The sequence below is a fragment of the Lithobates pipiens genome, unplaced genomic scaffold (assembly GCF_037356315.1).
Source record: "Lithobates pipiens isolate NorthernLeopardFrog02 unplaced genomic scaffold, aLitPip1_a1.2 Scaffold_30, whole genome shotgun sequence".
Classification (NCBI taxonomy): domain Eukaryota; kingdom Metazoa; phylum Chordata; class Amphibia; order Anura; family Ranidae; genus Lithobates; species Lithobates pipiens.
The window spans coordinates 102,826,213-102,847,514 of NW_027507791.1; the positions used below are offsets into that span (position 1 = coordinate 102,826,213).

Sequence of the window (21,302 nt, forward strand, 5' to 3'; positions counted from 1 at the left end):
TTGTTATGGAGGAAGGCCTGCACCACAACCAAACAACGTTGGTTCAAATTGATAAACAATATTTATGAAATGAAAGACCATGCTTAAAACACTGAAGAAAAATTCCAAACCACCTGGATGCAAAGGGTATAGTTTAAGTCTTTGGAGATACCTACGGGAGATGACACCTATCATGTCCTCTCAACCTGATTGTAACCACTAAGTACCATCACTGTACTGCTTTCTTAAACCCTTCACCACACAGGTTTGACTTCGTAGGAAAGAAGATCCCTCTAGAACAGTGGTTCTCAACCTCAGTCCCCAAGTACCCCCGACAGGCCATGTTTTGGGAATCACCGGGTGATGTCACGTGGTGACCCCGCCCCTTATGATGGCACAGTCCCTGAAAATGCTGGGACTGTGACATCATAAGGGGTGGGGTCACCACGTGACCACGCCCCTTATCCCTATATAAGCCGCACAACGCGTCCCTGCTATTACGGCCAGAGACAGCGTCGTGTCAACATCGGAAGAAGAGAAGGAGGAAGAAGAAGAAGCAGCAGAAGGAGAAGGCGGCAGCGACAGAATACCAGGCCAACGCTAGTAAAAGAGCTGGAAGAAGAAAGCGGAGGCCCGGCAAGAAGAACCGAAGAGCGGGACAAGACTCCACGAAGTCGGAAGAAGACTCCGACGTCAGAAGAAGATCCCCCGGATGGCGGCGACAACAAAGGAGAAAGCCGGCTCCTCCGCTAGTAAAAGAGCTAGCAAAAGAGCAGAAGATAGCGGAGGACTCCGGCGAGAAGACCCCCGAAGACAGAAGAAGACCCTAGCTGTCTAATAAAGTATTTTTAAAAACCTGTGTTGTGTTTTTTTTATGTACACTTTTTTTCCCCAGGTGAATGGGTAGGGGTACATCGTACCCCATACTCTTCACATAGGGTAGGGGGCCGGAACCTGGGGGCCCTCTTATTAAAGGGGGCTCCCTGATTCTGATAAGCCCCCCGCCCGCAGACCCCGACAAGGGTTTTCGGGAAGAGGCCCTTGTCCTCATCAACACAGGGACAAGGTGCTTTGGGGTGGGGGGCCGTAATGCCCCCTTCCCCAAAGCACCCCCCATGTTGAGGGTACGCGGCCTGGTACAGCTCAGGGCCGCTTGCTCGTCACCATCCCCTTTTCTGACCGGCCAGGCTGCGTGCTCGGATAAGGGTCTGCTATGGACTTTGGGCGGACCCCCCACGCCGTTCTTTCGGCGTAGGGGTTCCCCTTTAAATCCATACCAGGTGACGGGGCTCACGAGGTGTCAATCTCGCCGATGGAGGTGGCGAAATTGACTTCCTTCGCTAGTTCCATCTACCGGGAGCCACATTCAAAGTGAACGGACTTTACTCCATGTGTGGGCAAGTCTGTTCATTTCAAAAGTCCGGCTGTGTGTGGGCAGGTCCACTCGTTCGGAAAGTCCGGCGGATCTCCGCTGCAAAGTCCGGCGGGTTGTCCGCCAATTAGTCTGATCGTGTGTACGCTGCATTAGATAAAAAAGCTGTCCAAAAAGCAAGCCATTGACTCTGATTTAAAGCAACTGTGCAAGATAAAGGAAAACCTGCAAACATGGTCTGTTGTGGGTACTTGATGAGGACTGAGGTTGAGAACCACTGCTCTAGAATCCCTCTTCCCCTTCTCCTCTCAGCTACCTCTGTTCTCTATCCCTTCCTACTCTGGATTTTCCTCTCCCTGTATCTTACTACAACATAGGCCAGACCACTTGATTTCCCCTGTCCACACTGTGACCTGATATATCCATCATATAATATCCCTTCTCATACTATCTGGGAGGCAAGGTAGACTTTGTGAAGGGGAAGGTGAAAATACTGTGCTAAACCAAAAAAGGAAATACTAAAGCAGCTAACACTCAAACAAGCAAAGTTCAAAGCAATATACAAAAATAATGTGTAGCACTCAAAAATGTAACCATGTAAGTGGAAACATATATGCAAGTGATCAGAAAATTAAGTGCACATAAAAATTATATGTGGCGCTCATAGATGTAACCATATGAGTGGAAACATATAATCAAGTGGCCAAAAATTAAAGTGCACATAAATATAAGCACTGTAATTAGAAATTGCCAGTACTCATAAGAATAAAATAAATGTGAACACAATATATACACAAAAATAGGATAATGTGAAATTGTGAAAAAAATGAAACACAAATCGTGCTAGTGAGACACAATAGGATGTTTATCACAGTCCAAAAAACAAGTACATGAGAAGTGGAAGAGTTCTAATTCCCATTTCCAAATAGACTTTTGAATATATAATCCGGATGTACCAGTTGGTATGCCTGTGGACACGTGAAAGGAGTTCACAAATAAGAGGTAGGGTACTCTTACCAGACATGATAGACACACATCCCATACGGCAGTGGGTCAAACAGGCTCGTAATCTGGTTCCTAGAAATGCCACACTGGATACGATGAACAGTATACAACTCCAAATCGTAAGGCCGAACTGTGATGGACACCCAGCAACCAGGTAAATCTAGGACAATCCAAGAAATGATGGTAGATGGATGATCAAAAGTGCCTAAATATAAAATAAAAAAGGAAAAACGTACTCCATATGATGCAGGTCAACCAGATATGGTTTATTCAAAGCATAAAAAATCTTCCGAAGACATGCAAGATAAGCAGTGTAAAAGTGATCATAAAAAGATATAAAAGCAATGTGGGAGGCAAAAAGGAGCTAGACCGACACGTTTCAGTTTTAAAAGGTCTTCCACTGGGGCATCAATGGAAGACCCTTTGAGTCGAAACGCATCGGTCTAGCACCCTTTTGCCTCCCACATTGCTTTTATATCTTTTTATCCTTTCTGTGATCACTTTTACACTGCTTATCTTGCATTTCTTTGTAAGATTTTTTACTCTTTGAATAAATCATATCTGGTTGACCTGCACCATATGGAGCACGTTTTTCCTTTTTTATTTTATATTTGGGCACTGTTGATCATCCATCTACCATCATTGGGTGGACACTGATGGGCAGAACCCGCATCCAATTTGTAATAGTGTGAACCCAGCCTCAAAGCTTAGAATGCCTGATGCCGTAAAAACTATATTGCTCTATTTTCCTACATTTTTCATGCCTACATGAATAGGAGAATAAAATGTTACCAAATATTAAACCTCAGCTCCAGCCAAACCAGGCAGTGTCCCCAATGGAGAGATTTCTTGTGGCTTTCTGTTTATTTGAGTTTGAGTGTGTGCATTGTGGTAAACGAAACTTGTATGTTGGGGCACCATTCTAAATGCTAATTTTACCATGTGTTACCTTGACATGGAATGCAGGAGAGTTTCATTGCTGCACTTCTAAAAATGCTAGTTGGCTTTTTTGGCTTCTGTACTTTAGTCTCTTACCTAGATCAAGCATGCAACAAATGAAATTGGAGGAAAGTTGGACCTCCTGAGTTGCATTCAGTGGCTTGAAAAAGTATTCATACCCCTTAATATTTTCCACATTTTGTCATGTTACAGCCAAAAATGTAAATGTATTTTATTGGGATTTTACAGTGCCCTGCAAAAGTATTCACCCCCTTGGCTTTTTACCTATTTTGTTACATTATAGCCTTTAGTTTAATGGGTTTTTTTTTACTCTGAATTATATGTGATGAATCAGAACTCAGTAGTCTAAGTTGGTGAATAGGGATGGCCGAACTGTTCGCCCGGCGGCCGGTTCGCAGCGAATTTCAGCTGTTCGCGGTCCGCCCGATCGGCGGACTATTGCCGCTGTTCGCCCGGCGGACTTACGTGTTTACTGTGTAAAAGAACTTTGACCTATGATGACACATTCATCATGTGGTACAGGACAGCCAATTGAGACATTACAGCACATGGACACTTGGACATTCCCCCTAACTTATAAACAGACCCGATCCGGCAGCCATTTTACATTTTTTCTACTGTCACTATAGGTAGAGGTTGCTGTGTGGAGCAGGGAGAGACTGCAGTGACACAAATCGTTAGCTATTAGGTCCACAAAAGTTCTTTTAAGGACTGGTATGGTATAGGTGTAGTTCAGGATATAGGTTTGAGGCACTGCTATTCAAGTCATTGTTGCAGCAGATTGTCTTTTCTCAGTGCAGATAGGGACAGACAGGACGATGTGTGTTGCAGAGAGGGACAGTGAGTTTAATCATTAGCTGTTACTATTAGGTCCACAAAGGTCCTTTTCAGGACTGGTATGGTGTAGTAGTACAGGATATAGTTTTGAGTGCAGTGCTATTCAAGTTATTGTTGCTGCAGCCTGTGTTTGGTCAGTTTAAATAGGGACAGACAGGAAGCTGTGTGTAGCAGTGAGGGACAGTCAGTTTAATCATTAGCTGTTACTATTAGGTCCACAAAGGTCCTTTTCAGGACTGGTATGGTAATAGGGTTGTACACGTATAATATTCTTTCTTCCAAATATAGAAAGAATATTATACTTGACTGCTGCCCTTCTGCTGCAGTAGTCCTTTATGAGTATAGTGACTGAGGTACAGTCTGCTAATCACAACCTACTAGTTCCACAAAGGTCCTTCTAAGGACTGGTAAGGTATAGCGTACTAGAGTATATAGGGTTGAGTGAGGTACAGTCTGCTAATCCTTAAGGACTGGTATAGGTCCACAATATATAGGGTTGAGGTGCACTACTGCTGACTGCTGCCCTATTCTGCAGCAGTCCTTTATCAGTATAGGGACTGAGGTACAGTCTGCTAATCACAACCTACTAGTTCCACAAAGGTCCTGTGCTATGCCGACTTCCTCCTGGGGCTGTACCTCTGCTGTGCATATTATGAGGGGCTCCCACCATCCCTGTGCTATGCTCATTATGAGGGGCTCCCACCATCCCTGTGCTATGCTGACTTCCTCCTGGGGCTGCTTATTATGAGGGGCTCCCACCATCCCTGTGCCGTGCTGACTTCCTCCTGGGGCTGTTCCTCTGCTGTGCATATTATGAGGGGTTCCCACCATCCCTGTGCTATGCTCATTATGAGGGGCTCCCACCATCCCTGTGCTATGCTCTATGCTGACTTCCTCCTGGGGCTGCTTATTATGAGGGGCTCCCACCATCCCTGTGCTATGCTGACTTACTCCTGGGGCTGTACCTCTGCTGTGCATATTATGAGGGGCTCCCACCATCCCTGTGCTATGCTGACTTCCTCCTGGGGCTGCTTACGGTGCAGGTGTCAGTGCTGTATATCACGGTGCTGGTGTTAGTGCTTTATGTCACGCTGCTGATGTCAGTGCTCTCTATCACGGTGCTGGTGTAAGATCACTCTATCACGGTGCAGGTGTCATTGCTGTATGTCACGCTGCTGATGTCAGTGCTCTCTATCACGGTGCTGGTGTCAGATCACTCTATCACGGTGCAGGTGTCATTGCTGTATGTCACGCTGCTGATGTCAGTGCTCTCTATCACGGTGCTGGTGTCAGATCACTCTATCACGGTGCAGGTGTCAGTGCTCTATATCACGGTGCTGGTGATCATCTCCTACACCCTCTTCTTTGCCTACCCTGACCTTCCCTCTCCTCCATTGCCTTCATGCGCTCCACAGTCCTGAATTGTCAGAATTTCACATATAAAAAAAGAATGCTTGTAGTTGTCGATCCCAGATTCACCTCATACATGTGTTATGTCATTGGCCATGTGGTGGGACTATGTGTGCACAGCTAGTAATTATTTTGTGGCTGCAAATTTGACCTGTAGGTTTGTAAAGTTCGCCTCCCATTGAAGTCAATGGGGCCCGCCGCGAACGTTACGGTTCGCAAACTATCGGCCGCGTTCGCGTTTCGCGTTCGTGAAACGTCCCATCGGAAGTTCGTCCATTACTATTGGTGAAGTAAAATTAGAAAAATATATACATAAAACTATTTTTCAGAAATAAAAAACTGATAATTGACATGTGCCAATGTATTCACCACCTTTGTTATGAAGTCCATAAAAAGCTCTGGTGCAACCAGTTACCTTCAGAAGTAACAATTCGTGAAATGATGTCCATCTGTGTGCAATCTAATGCCGCGTACACACGACCGGACTTTCTGGCAGACTAGGTCAGACGGAATCAGTCCGTCGGACATTCCAATCGTGTGTGGGCTAATCCGATCGTTTTTCATAAAAAAAAAATCAGACGGACCTAGAAATAGGACATGTTTCAAATCTGTTCCGACGGACACAATCCCTATCGGGAAAACCGTTCTTCTGTATGCTGGTCCGACGTACCAAATACGACGCAAGGAAAGATTGGCTACTCGCTATTGAACTTCCTTTTTTAGTCCCGTCTTATGTCATCACGTTCAAAACAAATGGACTTTCGAATGGACTTAGTCTGTTCTTGTGTGGGCAAGTCCGTTTGTTCGGAAGTCCATCGGAACGCCGCTGAAAGTCCGTCAGGAAGACCGTCAGACCTTTTCTGCCGGAAAGTCCGGTCGTGTTTACGCAAGATAAGTGTCACATGAACTGTCATTACATATACACACCTTTTTGAAAGGCCCCAGATGCTGCAACACCTAATGCCGCGTACACGTGATCAGAATTCCGGACAGAAAAAGACAGATGAGAGATTTTCACCGGAAAATGCAACCGTGTGTATGCTCCATCAGAATTTAGCTGTCCGAATTTCCGCCAGCCAAAAATTGATAACATGCTCTCAATTTTCCAGACGGAAAAACTTTCTATCGGTAATTCCGATCATGTGTATGCAATTCCGACATGCCAAAAATCACGCATGCTCAGATTCAACTACGAGACAGAAGCTATTGGCTACTGGCTATTGAACTTCCTTTTTCTAGTCACGTCGTACGTGTTGTACGTCACCACGTTATAAATCATCGGAATTTGATGTGACCGTGTGTAGGCAAGACAGCTTTAGCCGAATTCTGTCAGAATTCCGTTGGAAAAACCATCAGAGCTTCTTCCAACGAGAATTCCGATTGTGTGTACGCGGCATTAGCGAGATGCACCACTAACCAAACACTGCTATGAAGACCAAGGAACTCTGCAAACAAGTAAGGGACAATGTAGATGAGAAGTACAAGTCAGGGTTGGGTTATAAAAAAATATCCAAATCTTTGATGATCCCTAGGAGCACCATCAAATCTATAATAACCAAATGGAAAGAACATGGCACAACAGCAAACCTGCTAAGAGACAGCCGCACACCAAAACTCATGGACCGGGTAAGGAGGGCATTAATCAGAGAGGCAGCACAGAGACCTATGGTAACCCTGTCATGTTTTGAGTTTGCGAAAAAGGCATGTGGGAGACTGCCAAAATGTATGGAGGAAGGTGCTCTGGTCTGATGAGACGAAAATGTAACTTTTTAGCTGTCAAAGAAAACGCTATGTCTGGCGCAAACCCAACACATCACCCAAAGAACACCATCCCCACAGTGAAACATGGTGATGGCAGTAACATGCTGTGGGAATGTTTTTCAGCAGTCGGGACTGGGAAGAGTTGAGGGAAATATGGATGGTGTTAAATACAGGGATATTCTTGAGCAAAACCTGTACCAGTCTGTGTGTGATTTGAGGCTAGGACGGAGGTTCACCTTGCAGCAGGACAATGATCCCAAACACACTGCTAAAGCAACACTAGAGTGGTTTAAGGGGAAACATGTAAATGTGTTGGAATGGCCTAGTCAAAGCCCAGATCTCAATCTAATAGAAAATCTGTGGTCAGACTTAAAGATTGCTGTTCACAAGCACAAACCATCCAACTTGAAGGAGCTGGAGCAATTTTGCAAGGAGGAATGGTCAAATCCCAGTGGTAAGATGTGGCAAGCTCATAGAGACTTATCCAAAGCGACTTGGAGGAGCTGTGATAGCCGCAAAAGGTGGCTCTACAAAGTACTGACTTTAGTGGTGAATAGTTATGCACATTGACTTTTTCTGTTATTTTCCCCTATTTGTTCACAATAAAAAAAAAGTTGTGGGCATGTTCTGTAAATTAAATGATGCAAATCCTCAAACAATCCATATTAATTCCTGGTTGTGAGGCAACAAAACACGAAAAATGCCAAGGGGGTTGAATACTTTTGCAAGGCACTGTTTGTGATAGACCAACACAAAGTGGCACATAATTGTGAAGTGGAAGAAAAATGATAAATGGTTTTCAAATTTCTTTTTACAAATAAATATCTGAAAAATGTAGTGTGTATTTGTATTTTTTTCCATACAGTGAGCTTTAAGTGTTAAAGCGGATGTAAACCCACTCTCAACCAATATTGCAGTAGTTTAGAAAGGCTATCTAGAAGGCTATACATGCCTCCTGCATGTATACATATCTGTCAAATGTCTCCCCTCTGTCTGTTATGAGACCTGAAAAACTGCAGATTTTGTGGATGGGTCTGTTTTCCAGGGCTCAGTGGGTGGAGTTGTGATGTCAGTAGACTCCCCGCCCACCTCTACACTCCCCTTATCAACATGCATTTTCTCCTGTGTGTTTCTTACACCGAACTTCTGCTATGATCACTAACATCCAGTCAAAGCCCACAAAAGTCCCCACATGACTTCAGCATGCCAAATCATGCTGAGGTGTGGAACCGCCAATCCTTGCAGAGCTACTGAATAAAGGAGTGGGGGTGGGAATTAAAAAATAATGCATGTCTTAGGCTAATGCACAAGATATGTAAATCACCTGTCACTCACAGCAAGGGGGAAGAACCACAGTTTGTCTGTTTTATTTCACTGAAAAAAAGATATGAGGATTGCTCAGAGCTGGATTAACTCTTTGAGGTAAGACTGGGCACAGCTGATCTGAAATCCCATACTCTATATTGTGCCAATTTTCGAGTTTATATCCACTTTAACTGTATTAATCACATGCAGACCTCATACAACATTAAAGCGGGAGTCTGCCATTTTTTTTTTTAAAAGCCAGCAGCTACAAATACTGCAGCTGCTGACTTTTAAAATAATGACACTTACCCGCCCATCGTGCCCGCGATGTCGGCACCCGAAGCCGATCTCTCAATCTAAGGATTGTCCCCGCTGTCTCTGGGATCCATGTGTTTCCCAGCAGGCAGCGGGGGACCTTCGGAAAGGGGTGTAGCTTCTGCAGAATCTACGCCGGAAGTGGGTGCAGATACCTGTACTGTATAGGTACCTGCACCCCCCTCCCCCCTGAAAGGTGCCAATTGTGGCGCCGGAGGGGGGGAGGGTTCCAATGAGCGGAAGGTCCACTTTAGGGTGGACCTCCGCTTTAATGTATTCAACTTGTGCAAAGATACTAGCTGTGCCTGCCAAAACAAGTGTTTCATTCAGCAAATATCCTAGTTTATGGTTCCAACATTTTACTGCTGTAGGACATTTTGGAAAGATGTAAAGTAAAATTATCCGCTTTTTGGTCAAATTAAAAAAATTTTCCCTGAATTTAGTATTTATCTAAAATCCATTTTATTTTGTTATCTACCATCAGTCCCTGTTTGCTTTATAGAAACCTCTTTACAGCAGGACAGTAGTCTCTATATTGATTTATTGTTTTGCAGAACAGAATTTGGTTTGTGATGTGCAGAGCCTTGGCTTTGGTCCAAGCAGGAACAATAGCTGCAAGTGTATTTCATCACATCAGGGGCTGGGGTAGCTGCGTTAACTCATTACTTGCAATATCTGGACCCTACTGTCTTTAATGCCGCTTTTTAGGATTGAAGGATCAGATTGGGATTAGGATGTCTAGATCTCTATGCAAAACCTATTATAAATGTTGCTCCAGTTTCAGAAACTGAAAGGGCTGTTAATACACAAATGAATTGATCTCCTATACCAGACACCCAGAATAATTATCATCTGGAGTGAACCTGCTGGGCCAATCCACATATTAACAAGCAGAAAGGTGCCCTATGTAAAGTCTGCCTATTCATTCTAATTAGCCTAACAAAGCATGCAAGTTTTACTGCAGGTGCATTGGCAGCTACTGAACACGTCTGTTAGGCTGCTAATAAAAGGGAACAGCTATGCAAATTGTATTTTGCATTAACATACCCTGCACTATTTACCATGCTATAACCCTGACGCTTTGTGAATGGGCCCTTAACATCAATGCACAAATAAAATTCACAAGACATAAAAACAAAAAGTATAGCCTTTTATTGAAAAAAAAAAAATCATAAAGTCCTATAGGCCTCTTTCACCCAGATAAATCAGGGGATGGCAAAAACAAGTCGTTGATCTCCCAAACTGGATATCTAAAAAGAAATACCGGCGCACAGATATATTGTGTTGATTGGGTCTGCTGCAGTCAAAATAACCCCTTTAGATGTGTTATACAATGTTTTTATATACAAAATATATGGACTGCGCCAACCTTACAAGGACATTTAATTATATTCTTCACCACTGTTATGAATTAGCGTGCTTTAACATCCCTTCTCAATCCAACCAACCAGTCCGCACTAATTGTGATGTACATTTTACAACATGCTTATTGTGTCAAATATTTGCGTGAATTCAGATCAAAAAGTGCAAATGTGCTAAATACCACCAATAAATTTACAAACGCTTAATATAATAATAAATAAATTAATAATAAATTATAAAATTAATAATAATGAATAAATAATCCCTCTATGTGAAAACACAATTCATAAATTATAAATTAAATCAAAAAATGCGACCTAATAATAGTGACAATTCATCATGGTAGAAAAAAAGGGGAAGAATTCCCATAAATATAGTCCCAGATATGTATCCTCAGTGAGTGATCACCAACTCCTTTTCATTCCTGTGTTAGCCTAGGTTCACACATGTGCGTTGCGAATTGAAGCTCCGGTTTCACTGCGAAGATAAAAATCTGTTGTTCAGAGGTTCCTCTGTGTTTTAGCTGCGGATCAGTGAGCGGGGGAGGTGTAGTGAGGAGAAGGAGAGAATTAGTGTTCAGAACGGAATGCATCTACGAATCAGATGCGTTCCCATAGAACAGTGATGGCGAACCTTGGCACTCCAGATGTTTTGGAACTACATTTCCCATGATGCTCAACCACACTGCAGAGTCCTTGAGCATCATGGGAAATGTAGTTCCAAAACATCAGGGGTGCCAAGGTTCGCCATCACTGCCATAGAAGATAATGGGTTGTAATTCGCACCGCAATGCCCGAAAAAAGAACACATTTTTTGTGCAATGCGCAGTGCGAATGCAACGCACACAAAGCCGCAGATGGACTCTGGTGGCAAGAAAGCGCCCTGAGGCGATTCAGTTCGCATAGGTAGCGCTATACAAGTCACTCACTCACTCATATGTGAACCAGATGCATTCAAATGAATGTATTTTAAAATGTCCTGCGAATTGGATGCGGTGTTATCCGCATCTAATTCGCATAGGTGTGAACGGGGGCTTAATTATGCAACAAAAACTTCACCCTTAAGTGCCACTACCACCTTGTAGATTGGCCACTCACCAGATATAGGTGAATGCTCGTCTTTGGTTCATTAAACGGATAACCACTCCTTACAACAGATCGTCTGTACACTCTTCAAGCAATATGCTACTGGATATATTACTTGGCAAGTCCTCATAAAAAATATATAAAGCCATCATGGTGTAGTAATTCCCAATTATTTTATTAAAAAGCTAAAAAAAAACTAGTTGCACTCACATATTAAGGTGTCAGTTTTCCGACACCAAGCTTATCCAGCCGTGTATGTGGGGTCCGGTATACCGCCGTGTGTTCCCCTGCGATTTCCCATGCTGTGTGCGCTCCAAGCCTACCTTTCCAACTGCCCACCTACAAGTGGACATGGCAGTTGAAGAGATCTGCGCATTAGCCAGTTTAACTTAGCTTACCAGGTGGCGTTATGAGTTTAACAGGTGGCACCGCTTGTCAAACTCGCCCATTGGCTGGCACCCACTGATCGGCTGAGCAAATGACAGAAGAGAGCCCTCTGTTGGTAAACAACAGAGGGCTCTCTACAGATAACAGCGATTTTTTTTCTGGCATGTAGCAGAAGAAATGTGTTTTTTTTTATTTTATTTTTATAGCAGAAAGTAAAAAAATATTGCTTTTTTTTTTTACATTTATATAATAAAAAACCCAGTGGTGATCAAATATCACCAAATGAAAGCGCTATTTTTTAGGTAAAAATTTATATACATTTTGTGTTGCATGACCGTGCAATTTCCAGTTAAAGTAGTATGCTGCCAAATTTAAAAAAACGGCCTAGTTATGAAGGGGGTAAAATCTACCAGAGCTGAAATGCTTAACTCATCATGTGTTTTAAACATATGAAAACAAATGTGTGAATGCATCCTAAAAAAGACCTTGTGGAACTGAAATCTGCCTCATGCAAATCTAATATTTAAGTACCTCCTCATTTCCGGGTGTGTTTTCAAAGCGGTTTTATTTTTTTATTATCTTTTTTAAAAGTATCAGCAATTGAAATACATAAAATAAAATATATAGCTAGGTATAAAACCAATAAATAAAAAAAGAGATAGTTCTTTTCTACTATATCTGCTGAGATGCTACTTTGAGCAAAGCCTGACAGTCACATGTCCAGGCTGCTTCCAAAAATAATAATAAATTCTTCATGCAAAGTGGAAAATGAATTTAAGAAACTCGTTGTGGATTCTTCTACAGAACTCTGTACAAATGGATTTGACGAATAGTCTCTTCATCAGCCTCTGACCCAATGTAGATGTCTGGATTGAGCTTGACTTTTTCCACCCATTTATCGACTTGTATATTCATCTGGAGAAAAGAAGCATAATTCTAGTAGGCTTGGCATGGAAAATTCATATTCACAGCAAAAGGACTATTGTTTTCTTTAAATTTCATGCTGGAAAAACAATTTACAATTGGAAATGTAAATTTTCTTTCTAGTGTTTAATAATGGAATTGGTCTAAACCCGATATTTGAGCTTTTTGTCCTCTTGCAACAGGATAGATTTATTGTTTGGATTGAGATTCTGGCACATAGCTATAGTCTAAACTTTAAGCCTCATACACACGGTCGGACTTGTACAAACTTTTCCGTGGACTTTTGTACAAAGGGCGTGGTCCACAAGTTTGTATTGCATACACACGGTCTGACTTTTTGACAACAAACACGAACGTGGTGACGTCACAACGTACGGACGCCACTTCAAAAGAGGACGTTCAATGACTCCAGCGCCACCTTTGGTCAACTTCTGTATTGTAGTCTGATCGTTTGCATAGGTTCTGAGCATGCGTGTTTGCACCTTGTACAAAAGTCCGATGCTTTTGCGTACACACGGTCGGACTTTGCTCCATCGGACTTTTGTTGCCAGAAAGTTTGTCCGTTCGCACAGCCAACAAAAGTCCGATGAAAACAGAAAAAGTTTGTCCGATGGAGCGTACACACAGTCGGATGTTGCTTCAAAACAGCTAATTTGCATGTTTGTTGTCAAAAAGTCCGACCGTGTGTACGGGCCTTTAAACTGGATTCACACCTATGCAGTTTTAGTGCTTTTTGCATTTTGCAGATTTGCACTACAGCCCATTTACCATGGTTTCCGATGGAACACGTTCTATAGAGCAAATCTGCAAAATGCAAAAAGCACTAAAAATGCATAGGTGTGAATCCAGCCTAACCAACAGTGAGGTTGATTTACTAAAACTGGAAAGTGCAAAATCTGCTGCAGCTCTGCATAGAAACCAATCAGTTTCATTGCCAAACCTTTATTGAACAAGCTTAAATTAGAAGCTGATTGGCTGCCACACACAGCTGCACCAGATTTTGCAGTCTCCTGTCTTATAGAAGGAACGACCAACGAAACAGCGTTCGCTGGATGAAAACGACGCCAACCAATCAAAAAAAATCTTTAAAAGGGCAATCGATTGTATACGTAGTGTTGATGTCTCACATACAAGTGGGCTCGTCTACTAGTTCCACTCATGCGTGATAATGTTCAAGAGATGTTTTATGGACGACCTTTACACCAACTAATAGAAAAACGTTCGTTCGCAAACAATACAACACAATTTTTCCATTTTTTTTCAGTCTTTTTCGTTTACAATATCGATATCGGGTATTACTTTGTTGGGCATCAATGAGTAGAAAACCATCCGATCGTTCGCAGAATGGAAATTCTCGCCCGATTTTCTTATCGTGTATTCCTGCCTTTAGTGAATCAATAATATTGTCTTAAAACAATTGAAAAACACTTTGCCAAAAAATGGCCTCTTATGATGCATTTGTGCTGTTTAAATACATTTGTCTGGCAGTTGAGAGTTGTGGTTTGGTATTAATGTCACACTATTGCTAGAAAGACTAGAACTCATGCCAAGTGGTTGCAAACCTTTACCTAGGCCTAGTGATTTGACTGGCCTTGAGTGATACACAGAGATGAAACAAATCCTCCTACATAAGTTGTACCTATTTATCTGTCATCTTCTCTTCTCTACAGCCATTCAAAGTCCAGAATTGATGAAGCTTGTCTGAGCTGTCAGAAAAAAGGCGGTTGAGAGCTGCAGTTACACTCTGCAGAGCTCAGTGAGGAGAGCTCTGAGAGCTAATTGGAGGATGAAGATAAAGACACCTCCCCCTTTCACACAGGAGCAGAGCGGAGGCTGTCAATCTGTTGGAGATGCCTCCCATCACTTCTTTTCTCTTGGTTTTAGGAAAACTTTTTAGAAGTGATTCATGCTGATACCAGAGGAAGGAAGCAGCAGACAGAAATGACACTCTGTGCTCTTAATTGAGACAAGTACACACTATAGAGGGATATGCTTTGTTCATATTTCATGTCTGAGGTTTACAATCTCTTTAAGGAAAAATAAATTGCAAATGCAGCTTGTATAGACTGGTTACAAGCCTATATTATACTTGCCTCAAGTCCAGCTACACTAGATTACCAAAAGTATTGTGACACCTGGTTTAGGAATGGCCCCTTCCTGTTCCAACATGACTGCACCAGTGCACAAATAAGGTCCATAAAGACATGGATGAGCGAGTTTGGAGTGGAGGAACTTGACTGACCTGCACAGAGTCCTTACCTCAAACCGACCGAACACCTTTAGGATGAAATAGTGCAGAGACTGCGAGCCAGGCCTTCTCATCCAACACATAGTTGCCAACAGTCCAGATTTTCCCGGAACAATCCCGAATTTGGGATCCTCGTCCCGATCGGAGGCTGTCCCGATTCGGGATTTTGCCCAGGAAAATCGGGAACGTTTGCTTTTCCAATTTTTGGAGAAGCAGGCTTCAACAAAATGGCCACCACCGTTACATCGTTCCCCCTTGTGTTCAGTGGAGAGAGGAAAGGGTCTCCATCCGTGCAGCCAATGAATCGGCTTCTCCTCTCACAATACTGAAGCCAGGGTTAGCTGCACGGATCTCCCCCTCCCCACTCCACTGAACACACAGCACCGACCGCTCATCATGCCAGGAATCTGCGCTGCGGCTTGTTGCAGTGAAAGTCAGAATTTAACTTTAATGTACAGGCAGGAGGGGGGTTAACTTTATACAGGAGAAAGGGGGTTAACTTTATACAGTAAGATGGGGGGTAACTATAATATACAGGAGGGGAGGTTAACTATATACTGGAGGGGGGAGTGTATATAGTTAACCCCCCCTCCTCCTGTATATAGTTAATCCCCTCCTCCTGTATATAGCTAACCACAGGAGGAGGCGGGTTAACTATATACAGGAGGAGGGGGGTAACTATACGGAGGAGGGGGGGTTAAATATATACAGGGGGTTAACTATTTACAGGAGGGGGGTTAACTATTTACAGGAGAGGAGTTAACTATGTACAGGAGGGGTTACTATGTATGGGGGGGAGTAACAATGCAGGGGGGGTTACTATGTACAGGGGGTAACTATGCACAAGGGGGTAATTATGCACGGGGGGTAACTATGTACAGGGGGGTAACTAGGGGGAGAGGGGTAACTATGTATGGGGGGCAACTATGGCTCTGCCTGGGACACTGATGTAAGGACTGAGGCTGAGAACACTGGTGCAAGGACGGACTCTGCTGGGGGCACCTGATGCAAGGATGGACTCTGCTGGGGGCACCTGATGCAAGGAAGGACTCTGCTAGGGGCACCTGATGCAAGAATGGACTCTGCTAGGTGCACCTGATGCAAGGATGGACTCTGTTAGGGGCACCTGATGCAAGGACGGACTCTGCTGGGGGCATCTGATGCAAAGACGGACTCTGCTCAGGGCACCTGATGCAAGGACGGACTCTGCTCGGAGCACCTGATGCAAGGACATACTCTGCTGGTGGCACCTGATGCAAGGACGGACTCTGCTGGTGGCACCTGATGCAAGGACGGACTCTGCTGGTGGCACCTGATGCAAGGACGGACTCTGCTGGTGGCACCTGATGCAAGGACGGACTCTGCTGGTGGCACCTGATGCAAGGACAGACTCTGCTGGGGACACCTGATGCAAGGACAGACTCTGCTGGGGAAACCTGATGCAAGGACGGACTCTGCTGGGGACACCTGATGCAAGGACGGACTCTGCTGGGGACACCTGATGCAAGGACGGACTCTGCTGGGGACACCTGATGCAAGGACGGACTCTGCTGGGGACACCTGATGCAAGGACGGACTCTGATGGGGACACCTGATGCAAGGACGGACTCTGATGGGGACACCTGATGCAAGGACGAACTCTGCTGGGGGCACCTGATGCAAGGACGGACTCTGCTGGGGGCAACTGATGCAAGGACGGACTCTGCTGGGGGCAACTGATGCAAGGACAGACTCTGCTGGGGGCACCTGATGCAAGGAAGTACTCTGCTGTGGGCACCTGATGCAAGGAAGGACTCTGCTGGTGGCAAGCGATGTGGCAGGTGTCACGCTCAGGGATCCCACTGATTCAGCATTATGGTGAGTTGAATGATTTCATTTTCTATTACAATGTAATAATAGAAATAATGCACTTCAATCATCCTGACACCATAACAATCATTGTGCTGGGATGATTGAAGCGCTAACACCAGGTGTTTGGAATATCTTTATCTGCAGATTGGTTTGACTGCTTTCTAGAATACATATATTTCTATTGTTGTGTAGGATCTGAGGTTGCTGTCCCTTCATTCCTTTCTCCCCCTTTCCCTCTCAGTCTGATTCATGGTTTCTGACAGGAAGAATGGTCAAACATTTCCATAGACACACTCCTAAACCTTGTGGACAGCCTTCCCAGAAAATTTGAAGCTGTTATAGCTGCAAAGGGTGAGCCGACTGAGTATTGAACCCTACAAACTAAGACTGGGATGCCATTAACGTTCATGTGCATGTAAAGGCAGGCTCCAGGGTGTCTTTGTGGCTGCTGCCATCTTTGACTGGTTTTCTTCTGGATTCCTGATCTTGCATGCACAGGAGTTCTTACCAAATACCAAAATTGTACAATGAGCTGAATGTGCACAGCTCTGTGTGTGGACAGACAGGTATGAAACTTCAATGTAGGACAGACATAATGGGTTGATTTACTAAAACAGTAGAGTGCAAAATCTGGTGCAGCTGTGAATGGTAGCCAATCAGCTTCTAACTTCAGCTTGTTCATTTAGACCCCTTTCACACTGGGGCATTTTTCAGGCGCTTTAAAGTTAAAAAAAGTGCCTGTAAAGCGCCTGAAAGAAGCATCATCTGCAATCCCAATGTGAAAGCCCATGTGCTTTCACACTGAGACCCCTTTCACACTGGGGCGTTTTTCAGGCGATTAAGGCTACTTTCACACTGGGGCGTTGCGGGCGCTGGTGTTTTAGTGGCGCCATTCAGACATTAGTGGGGCAGTTTTAACCCCCATTAGCGGCCGAAAAAGGGGCTTTCACGGTGAAGAGACAGCAGCAGCTGTTTCAGAGCGCTTTGCAGGTGCTATTTTTAGTGCTGTAGCGCCTGTAAAGCGCCCCAGTGTGAAAGGGGCCTTAGCGTTAAGAAAAGCACATGTAAAGCGCCTGAAAGAAGCCAAATCTGCAAACCCAATGTGAAAGCCCAAGTACTTTCACACTGAGGCACTGCGCTGGCAGGGTGTCACAAAAAGTCCTGCAAGCAGCTTCTTTGCAGCACTTTTTTTAACGCTAACGCGCCTGAAAAACGCCCCAGTGTGAAAGGGATCTTAAGCTTGGAAACTGATTGGTTTCTATACAGAGCTGCACCAGATTTTGCACTCTACAGTTTTAGTAAATCAACCTCAGTATGTCTTTTCTGCATTAAAAATCCATCCTGTTCACCATTCAACACCCCCCCCCCAAAGTTCCACTCTAACAAGCAGTCATTTAGCTTTAAAACAAGCCTTCACAAACCTGTAGCTGCAGCAACTATGAGCAATGCATACTCAAAATTCACCGAAAAACCACTGAGGTGTTTTGTTTTTAATTCCAGAGCAATGCTAAGAGCTTGGAAGGCTACTCAGTCACTGCTGCTAGGAGGAGCAGGGAAAACAGAATTGCTTCTGGGATGGAGTAGCAGGGTGAGCTGAGTCACTGCTGGGAGGTGTGAGAGAACAATGTGAGTCACTGCTGGTAGACAGAAGCAGAGTGAGCTAAGCTGCTGGGAAAATAACTTAAAGTGGAAGTTCCCCTCATCGGATTCCTCCCCCCCCCCCCTCCGGTGCCACAATTGGCACGTTTCAGGTGGGAGGGGGGTGCAGATACCTGTATAATCCAGGTATCTACACCCACTTCCAGGAATAGCTAGCCGCAAATGCCCCCCCCCCCCCCCGTTGTGCACAACAGGGACCAGTGAAGACACGCAGCGCGCTCGCGCATGCACAGTAGGGAACCAGGCAGTGAAGCTGCAATGCTTCACTTCCTGATTCCCTGACAGCCGAGAGACGGGCGATTGCTCATCATCTGCTGCTGACATCGCGGGCACCCTGGACAGGTAAGTGTCCATTTATTAAAAGTCAACAACTGCAGTATTTGTATTTTTTATTTTTTATATTTTTTTTTTAAGGTGGTCCTCCTCTTTAAGAACATCAGTGCATCTGTTGTACTTTGAAAATGAAAGGGGTTGTAAAGTCAGAAGGTTTTATTATCTTAATGCGTTCTATGCATTACGATAAAAAGTCTTCTGTGTGCAGTGGCCCCCCTAATACTTACCTAAACCCTCAAATCTCTCTCCCTAAAACCTCTTTCCAGCAATATCCACCAGTGACTCGGCCATCCATGATTGGCTGAGACACAGCAGCGGTGCCACTGGCTCCCGCTGCTGTCAATCGAAGTCGGCTAGCCAATCAGGAGAGAGAGGGATGGGGCTGGGCCACAGGTCCATGTCTGAATAGACACAGGGAGCTGTGACTCGGCTCGGGTGCCCCCATAGCAAGCTCCTTGCTGTGGGGGCACTCAACATGAGGGAGGGGTCTGGAGCACAAAAGAGGCACCCAAGAAGAGAAGGATCCAAGCTGCTCTGTGCAAAACCACTGCACAGAGGAGGTAAGTATTTGTAGAAAAAAAAAAATGATGGGACTTTACAATCACTTTAATTGCTCCAAGGTGCCTGAAGCTACAACAATGGTCAGTGAGGATTTGCCTAATTGCTGCTTGCTAAAAATATTTAAAGGCACAGGCACACTTGACAAAACATCAGATTAAGATCTTAAATTTTAAATAAATAAAACGGATACAAAGCATTATATTTTCCCTTTAACAGCAGACAGATTTAAAATCTCAAAGGAGAAGTATGGCCAAAGCTTTTTTGGCCTAACTTCTCCTGTGGGTCACAAGAATGCAGTTAGTTCTGGACTCCTGTGACCTGTTAAACCCGCTGTCAGCTGATGTCACAGAGCCAGTCCAGGCTCTGAAAAGATCCTAACCATATGGTGGGGATCTGCCTAAAAGCCAACACCTGGCTCAGCCTCGCAGCGACCTGCTGAAAGCCTGAGCCAGCCACTCCCACCTCCTCCACAGCTCTGCGCTCCAGTAAGAGCTGGAGGGGCAGAGCAGAGAGCTGGTGACTGACAGTCACCAACTCTCTGCAGGCTGACGACCCTACAGTCTCCTCTATGGAGCGGTGGGTGTCAACAGACATGTGTCTGCTGACATCCAATCTCATAAAAACAGATGGATGGGGGATCCGTTCCCCATCCATCTGGCAATTTCGATCGGATGGAAGTCAGGTATAAACGGGCAGGCAATCAGTTTACATCTTACTGCCCATAGAGGAGAGCAGGCTGTGTCCGCTTGGCATAAGCAGAGCGGACAGGGAGCAGCCACCCGCCTGCTCACTGGAGGTCAGTGGACAGACTCCCCGCTGAGCGGGGGAATCCAATGTAGTCCGCCCCATGTGGAAGGGGCCTTAGAGAGTCACAGTGGCTGCAGATAGAAATGGAAAGGTAATTTTAATAACCTGAAACTGCAAAATGACTTGTGTGGCAATCATACATATGAAGCTCATTCCGCTGCACTGAACTTTTTCCCTTAAACATCCTTGACTGACAGCAACCTCTCTTGACTAGGGTTGCCACCTCATCCTTTTAAACCCAAACACATATGAATTATACAGGTTCTGATGCTAATTTAATGCAGATAAGGCACCAAGTGAGTTTAATTACCACGTAAATCAGCCACAATACCAGTGTAATTATTATGTGTTCGGTTTTAAAGGGATGAGGTGGCAACTCTAGACTCTAGACTCCAGTGGCAAACGTTCACCTTTGATGTCCCCATATTTCATGCACTTCTTCCAAGGAACACCTGGCTCTAGAATTCTAGTTGGGTTATCAAGGATATAGTACTTGGACTGTAGAGGCTGTTTGACAAAAAATAAAAATAATGCATAGATATTCATTCTTTTCGCTAATGCAGCGGTTCTCAACCCTGTCCTCAAGTACCCCCAACAGGCCATGTTTTGGGAATTTCTCTTAGATCAGTGATCGCGAACCTTGGCACTCCAGATGTTTTGGAACTACAATTCCCAGAATACTCATCTACACTGCAGAGTGCATGAGCATCATGGGAAATGTAGTTCCAAAACATCTGGGGTGCCAAGGTTCGCCATCACTGTCTTAGATAAACCAGCTGTCCAAAATACCAAGCCATTGACTCTGATTTAAAGCACCTGTGCAAGATAAAGGAAAACCTGCTAACATGGCCTGTTGGGGGTACTTGAGGACAGGGTTGAGAACCAGTGCTCTAATTCAATTACTTTCCTATTATGGATGATCAATTAAAGTGGGTAAAAATACTGACCTGAAGTTTGTCTAATGATTCCTCTAGGCTTGGTACAGCAACTATGAGGCTTCCTGTCTTCCTTACGTTTTCCATTACAATTGTCCAGGCTCTAAAATATAATGGAATGTTTAAAAATACCAAAACACATTTACAAATATACAGTAAAATATATAGTGCATTCGGAAAGTATTTACAGCGCTTCACTTTTTCCA

The 21,302-nt window shown here is 44.3% G+C and overlaps 1 protein-coding gene across 1 annotated transcript in view; it reads right to left on the reverse strand.

The window, feature by feature from the left end:
* Window positions 1-12,326: 12,326 nt before the first annotated feature.
* LOC143943137 (uncharacterized) overlaps window positions 12,327-21,302 on the reverse strand; it is a 42,820-nt gene continuing 33,844 nt past the window's right edge. The window contains exons 7-8 of the mRNA XM_077464709.1: window positions 21,109-21,199; window positions 12,327-12,693 (exon numbers count right to left, since the gene is read on the reverse strand). Coding sequence (XP_077320835.1) covers window positions 12,577-12,693; window positions 21,109-21,199 — 208 coding nt within the window. The 3' untranslated portion in view covers window positions 12,327-12,576. The remainder of the gene's footprint in view (window positions 12,694-21,108; window positions 21,200-21,302) is intronic.